This window comes from Colobus angolensis, unplaced genomic scaffold (genome assembly GCF_000951035.1).
Source record: "Colobus angolensis palliatus isolate OR3802 unplaced genomic scaffold, Cang.pa_1.0 Scaffold39, whole genome shotgun sequence".
Taxonomy (NCBI): Eukaryota; Metazoa; Chordata; class Mammalia; order Primates; family Cercopithecidae; genus Colobus; species Colobus angolensis.
In genome coordinates, this window is record NW_012117265.1 from 1,649,488 (window position 1) to 1,656,574 (window position 7,087).

A 7,087-nucleotide genomic window follows, 5' to 3' on the forward strand; every position below is an offset into this window, starting at 1 on the left:
CTTGTGATCTGCCCGTCTCAGCCTCCCAAAGTGCTGGGATTACAGGCTTGAGCCACCGCGCCCGGCACGTCCAGCTAATTTTTGTAATTTTAGTGGAGACAGGGTTTCACCGTGTTGGCCAGGCTGGTCTCAAACTGCTGATCTCAGGTGATTCACCCGCCTCAGCCTCCCAAAGTGCTGGGATTACAGACATGAGCCACCATACCCGGCTGCTAATTTTTTTAAACATATGGTCTTGCTGTGCTTGCTGTGTTGTCCAGACTGGTCTTGAACCTCTGGGCCCTCAGTCCTTCCACTTTGGCCTCCCAAAGTGCTAGGATTACAGGTGTGAGCCACTGTGCCTGGACCCTAATTTAAGAGATGCTAGTGTCCACGTGGGTGAGGGGATTGACTTTGAAAATAAGGATGTATGAGCTCGGTGGATTTGTGTGGTGACTGTGGGCAGGTCCTCCTGCATCTGCTTGTGGAGATGGGGCAGAAAACTGAATTTCCTTCCCTTACCCATAGTGACCAGATGGTGAAAGCAGATTGACAGCCATAGATAGCAATAACGATGATGGTGGGAATATTAATAGTTCCCGTATTGAGCGCTTACTCTGTGCCCGGCCCCGTGCTATGCATTTCATTTACATTACCTCCGTTGCAGTGTTTCCCCCTCATTAGGCATTTTAGAGCTTCCTTTCTGATTTTTACCCCAGAGGGGTATCATACTACACCACCTATAGTATTAATTGACTGAAATTTCAGGGTTTTTTTTTGAGATGGTGTCTCCCTCTGTCACCCAGGCTGGAGTGCAGTGGTGCAATCTCAGCTCATTGCAACCTCTGCCTCCTGGGTTCAAGTGATTTTCCTGCCTCAGCCTCCTGAGTAGCTGGGATTACAGGTGCGCAGCACCACGCCCGGCTCATTTTTGTGTTTTTGATAGAGATGGGGTTTCACCACGTTGGCCAGGCTGGTCTCGAACTCCTGACCTCAAGTGATCCACCCACCCCTCAAAGTGCTGGGACTACAGGCACAAGCCACTGCACCCAGCCTGAAATTTTACTTTAAATGAATGCCTTTTTTTGTGTGTTTTTAACATTGCCTTATCAAAGAAGGATATGGGATGGCTGTTGGGAACCGCAGAGTAGGGGGACTAAGGGCATTGACTCCATTCTCAGCTTGCGTGCTTTGCAGCTGTGTAACATTGTGCATCCCACTTCATCTTCCTGAGCCTTGGTTTTTCTCATCTGTAAAATGAGCGCAGTAAGAGTACCCCCCCCACCTAGGGCCTTACATTTATGAAGTGCTCAACTGTGTCTACAGTGGAAGAATACTCGGTAAATATCGTCTCTTTTGAGACAGGATCTCACTCTGTCGCCCAGGCTGGAGTGCCGTGGTATGATCTTGGCTCACTGCTACTTCAACCTCCCTGTCTCAGTTGATCTGCCTACTTCAGCCTCCACAGTAGCCGGGACTGCGTACATATACCACCATGCCTGGCTAATTTCTGTAGTGTTTTGTAGAGATGATATATATAAAAACATATAATATATATATGTGTGTGTGTGTGTGTGTGTGTGTGTGTCTGTGTAAACACACACACATTCACTTATTTTTTAGAGATAAGGTTTCACTCTCATTCAGGCTGGAGTGCGGTGACACAATTGTAGTTTACTGCAGCCTGGAACTCCTGGGCTCAAGCAATCCTCCTACTTCAGCCTCCTGAGTAGCGGGGACTACAGGTATACACCACCACGCCCAGCTTATTTTTTTATTTTTTCCATAGAGAGATGGAGTCTCACTGTGTTGCCCAGGCTGCAATGCAGTGGTGCAATCAAAGCACAGTACAGCCTTGCTAACTAGCTGTATATATTTTTTTTTTGAGACGGAGTCTCGCTCTGTCGCCCAGGCTAGAGTGCAGTGGCCGGATCTCAGCTCACTGCAAGCTCTGCCTCCCGGGTTTACGCCATTCTCCTGCCTCAGCCTCCCGAGTAGCTGGGACTACAGGCGCCAGCCACCTCGCCCGGCTAGCTTTTTGTATTTTTTAGTAGAGACGGGGTTTCACCGTGTTAGCCAGGATGGTCTCGATCTCCTGACCTCGTGATCCGCCCGTCTCGGCCTCCCAAAGTGCTGGGATTACAGGCTTGAGCCACCGCGCCCGGCCTAGACTCCATCTCTTAAAGGAAAAAGGGTCCCAGCGCTTTGGGAGGCCGCAGTGCATGGATCACCTTAGGTCAGGAATTCGAGACCATCACCAACATGGTGAAACCCCGTCTCTACTAAAAATACAAAAATTAGGCCGGGCGCGGTGGCTCACATCTGTAATCCCAGCACTTTGGGAGGCCGAGGTGAGCTGATCATGAGGTCAGGAGTTCAAGACCATGGCCGACATGTGAAACCACGTCTCTACTAAAAATACAAAAAATTAGCTGGGCGTGGTGGCATGTGCCTGTAATCCCAGCTACTTCGGAGGCTGAGGCAGAAGAATCGCTTGAACCAGTGAGTCAGAGGTTGTAGTGAGCCGAGATTGTGCCACTGCACTCTAGCCTGACAACAGAGCCAGAGTCTGTCTCAGGAAAAACAAACAAACAAACAAACAAACACAACACAAAAATCAGCTGGGCATGGTGGCAGACACCTGTAATCCTAGCTACTTGGGAGGCTGAGGCAGGAGATTTGCTTGAACCCAGAAGGCAGAGGTTGCAGTGAGCTGAGATGGCGCCATTGCACTCCAGCCTGGGTGATAAGAGTGAAACTCTATCTCAAGAAAAAAAAGAAAAAGAAAGGGGCTGGGTGCGGTGGCTCATGCCTATAATCGCAAGACTTGGGAAGGCTAGGTCAGGTGCAGTGGCTCACGCCTGTAATCCCAGCACTTTGGGAGGCCAAGGTGGGCGAATCACGAGGTCAGGAGATCGAGACCATCCTAACATGGTGAAACCCCGTCTCTTCTAAAAATACAAAAAATTCGCCGGGCGTGGTGGCGGACACCTGTAGTTCCAGCTACTTGGGAGGCTGAGGCAGGAGAATGGTGTGAACCTGGGAGGTGGATCTTGCAGTGAGTCGAGATCGCGCCACTGCACTCCAGCCTGGGCAACAGAACAAGACTCCGTCTCAAAAAAAAAAAAAAAAAGACTTGGGGAGGCCGAGGCAAGTGGATCACTTGAGGCCTGGAGTTTGAGACCAGCCTGGCCAACATGATGAAACCCCATCTTTACTAAAAATACAAAAATTAGCAGGGTGTGGTGGCGCACGTCTGTAGTCCAGCTTACTTGTGAGGCAAAGGCATGAGAATCGCTGGACATGGGAGGCGGAGGTTGCCATGAGCTGAGGTCATACCACCGCGCTTCAGCATGGGTGACGGAATGAGACTCTGAAAAAAAAAAAGAAAAATTAAAAGCAAAAAGGGCCACCAGGCACAGTGGCTCGTGTCTGTAATCCCAGCACTTTGGGAGGTGGAGACGGGATGATCACTTGAAGCCAGGTGTTCAAGACCAGCCTGGGCAAAACAGCGCAACTCCCGTCTCTGCTGAAAATGGAAAAATTAGCCAGGTGCGGTGGTGTACACCTGCAGTTCCAGCTACTGGACAGCCAGAGGGGGAGAATTGCTTGAGCCCAGGAGTTCAAAGCTGCAGTAAGCCCTAGTATCACGACTACATTCCAGCCTAGGCCACAGAGCCAGACCCTGTCTCACAAAAAAAAAAAAAAAATTGGGCATGTGTGTGTCATCACTGTGAATATTACCAAGTTGCCTCCGTGGCAGTTTTTACCAGCTCCCCATAGCCATGGCTAACAGTACCTGTTCCCTCCCTACTGTGCCAGCATTGTGTTTTATTGCACTTTGTAATGGCCTCAAATCTTGGGTTTGTAACTACAGTTCCATACCTCCAAGTCCTCAGGGAGGCCACTGGGACCTCTCCCAGGAAAGCCAGCCTGGCGCCCCCATAAACACTGGGAGGTGTCAGATTCCAGCAGTTCTCCTCCCTCCCCAGGTCCCTCACCAGCTCCCTCAGGGCCTCCACTGCAGCGCAGCCGCCCATAGCTCTGAACAGTCCCTGGTTTCCAGCCCACCGGAACCCCGGCAGAGGCCCACCAAGGCTCTGGTGCCCTATGAGGACCTGTTTGGGCAGGCGCCAACTGGGGAACGGGACAAGGCCAGCTTCCTGCAGGCGGTGCAGAAATTTGGGGAGCACAGCGTGCGTAAGCGGGGCCACGTTGACTTTATCTACCTGGCCCTGCGCAAGATGCGGGAGTATGGCGTCGAGCGGGACCTGGCTGTGTACAACCAGCTGCTCGACATCTTCCCCAAAGAGGTCTTCCGGCCTCGCAACATCATCCAGCGCATCTTCGTCCACTACCCTCGGCAGCAGGAGTGTGGGATTGCCGTCCTGGAGCAGATGGAGAACCACGGTGAGGCCAGGAGGCTGGCGCGGGGTGGGGGAGTGGGCTACACTGATAGCTGGCAGCACCTCTCCTGGGTCTCAGCCCCTCCTTCCTCCATGGCTCCGTCTCTGTCTCTCTGGCTCCCCTCCCTCTCCCAATCCCTCTTTTCATCACTCATCTCTCTTTCTTTCTTTCCTCTGACTTTTCCTTTTTCTTTCTTTCTTTCTTTCTTTCTTTCCTTCCTTCCTTCCTCTCTTTCTATCTTTCTTTTAGAAGTAGGGTCTCGCTATGTTGCCCAGGCTGGTCTCAAACTCCTGGGCTCAAGTGATCCTCTCCCCTTGGCCTCCCAGTGTGCTGTGATTACAGGCATGAGCCTTTTACTTTCTAATTCTCTCTGATTCTTTTCTCCCTGTCTGTGATGAATTCCCTGACTTCATTGTTCTCATCTCTCCCCTTCCCTGCGTCCCCCTCCGTCTCTGAGGTTCTGCCTGCATCTGCCCAGCACAGGTGTGATGCCCAACAAGGAGACGGAGTTCCTGCTGATTCAGATATTTGGACGCAAAAGCTACCCCATGCTCAAGTTGCTGCGCCTGAAGCTGTGGTTCCCTCGATTCATGAACATCAACCCCTTCCCAGTGCCCCGGGACCTGTCCCAGGACCCTGTGGAGCTGGCCACGTTTGGCCTGAGGCACATGGAGCCTGACCTTAGTGCCAGGGTCACCGTCTACCAGGTATCCGCCCTTGTCCACAGCCTCAGCTGCCACCCCAGGTCGGGCTCCCACCATTCCTCCTCCGGGCTCCCCTTCTCTCACTCTAGTGATTGTGGTGAATCAAGTTCTTTTTTGAGACAGGGTCTTGCTCTGTTGCCCAGGCTGGAGTGCAGTGGCACTAACTCGGCTCACTGCAGCCTCTGCCTCCCAGGTTCAAGCGATCTTTCCACCTCAGCCTCCTGAGTAGCTGGGACTCTAGTCACACACCACCACACCTGGCTAATTGAAAAAACTGTATTTTTTACAGAGACAGGGTCTCACTACATTGCCCAGGCTGGTCTTGAACTCCTGAGCTCAAGCAATCCTCCTGCCTTGGCCTCCCAAAGTGCTGGGATTACAGGCATGAGGCACCGTGCCTGGCCGTGAATTAAGTTCTGATTCTCTGGCTGAGTCCTCTGGTAGGTTCCCATGGTCCTTACTGCTGGCACAGCTTGAGTAACCTCTGTTTCAGTCCTTTCAGGCTGCTCTAACAAAATCTCTTAGCTTGGGTCATTTATGAACAACAAAAATTTATTGCTGACAGTTCTAGAGGCTGGGAAGTTCAAGATCAAGGTGTCACCAGATCTAGGTCTGGTCAGGGTTTGCTCTCTGTTTCAAGGATGACACCTTCTTGCTGTGTCCTCACATAGTATAAGAGGCAAACAAGCCCCTCAGACCTCTATTTTTTTTTGAGACAAGGTCTGGCTCTGTTGCCCAGGCTGGAGCGCAGTGGCACTATCTTGGCTCACTGCAAATTCCGCCTCCCGGGCTGAAGCCATCCTTTCACCTCAGCCTCCTAAGTAGCTGGGACCATAGTCGTACACCACCACACCCAGCTAATTTTTGTATTTCTTGTAGAGATGGGGTTCCACCATGTTGCCCAGGCTGGTCTCAAACTCGTGAGCTCAAGCGATCCACCCGCCTTAGCCTCCCAAAGTGCTGGGATTGCAAGCATGAGCCACCATGCCTGGCCCCCTCAGACATTTGTTTTCTTTTTTGAGATGGAGTCTTACTCTGTTGCCAGGCTGGAGTGCTGTGGTGCCATCTTGGCTCACTGCAACTCTGACTCCCTGGTTCAAGCAATTCTCCTGCCTCAGCCTCCCGAGTAGCTGGGACTACAGGCATGCACCACCACGCCCAGCTAATTTTTGTATTTTTAGTAGAGACAGGGTTTCACCATGTTGGCCAGGCTTGTCTCGATCTCCTGACCTCATGATCTGCCCACCTCAGCCTCCCAAAGTGCTGGGATTACATGCATGAGCCACCACGCCCGGCCCAGACCTCTTTTATAAGGGGACTAATCTCATTCATGAGAGCAGAGCCCTTATGATCTAAGTGCCTCTCTTCTCAAAGGCCTGACTTCTTAATCCTATTGCATTGGAGATACATTGCAACATGAATTTCAGGGGGCCATAAACATTCAGACCATAGCACCCTCCCATCTTTCTCCCAACACTTGCTACATTCTAGACATCTTCCTTCTTTTCTGTGCCAATTACCACCACAGGCCTTTGCGTTCTCTGTTCCTTCTGCCAGGAACACGGTTCCCCGTGGACTTCATTATTCCGGTCTCAGCTCCACTATTCCTAATCAGGATGCCCTTCCTGACCTCCCTGGCCAAGGCACCACTCCTTCACCGTGCTGGGCTTGGATCCTTATTCATCAATACTCAGTCTCCCTCCTGTCTCCCAAGGCTGAGCACAGGATTTGGTGCAAAGCTGACACTTGGTAGCAGCGTGTTGAATGACTGAGTAGAGTAACACCCCCATCTCAGTGTCCTGGGAGCCCCCACTCATGCCAGATCACACAAGGGATCCAAAGAGAGCCCCTCACAGCACTTGTCCTCTGGTCCTGGATTAATAACAGTTTCCTTAAGAGCCAGTGGTTCTGTCGGCCGGGCACGGTGGCTCAAGCCTGTAATCCCAGCACTTTGGGAGGCCGAGACGGGCGGATCACGAGGTCAGGAGTTCGAGACC

General features: G+C 51.8%; 1 protein-coding gene and 1 pseudogene across 5 annotated transcripts in view; one reads left to right on the forward strand and one right to left on the reverse strand.

Moving 5' to 3' along the window:
• ECSIT (ECSIT signalling integrator) overlaps window positions 1-7,087 on the forward strand; it is a 35,454-nt gene that overhangs the window by 19,179 nt on the left and 9,188 nt on the right. For 4 of the 5 annotated variants that reach the window (XM_011954787.1, XM_011954790.1, XM_011954789.1 and 1 more), the window contains exons 3-4: window positions 3,972-4,389; window positions 4,870-5,093. The exons of the other annotated variant lie outside the window; for it this stretch is intronic. In XM_011954787.1, coding sequence (XP_011810177.1) covers window positions 3,972-4,389; window positions 4,870-5,093 — 642 coding nt within the window. The remainder of the gene's footprint in view (window positions 1-3,971; window positions 4,390-4,869; window positions 5,094-7,087) is intronic. 5 annotated transcript variants of the gene reach the window in all.
• The window catches only part of LOC105520936, a 39,628-nt pseudogene that overhangs the window by 19,112 nt on the left and 13,429 nt on the right, over window positions 1-7,087 (reverse strand).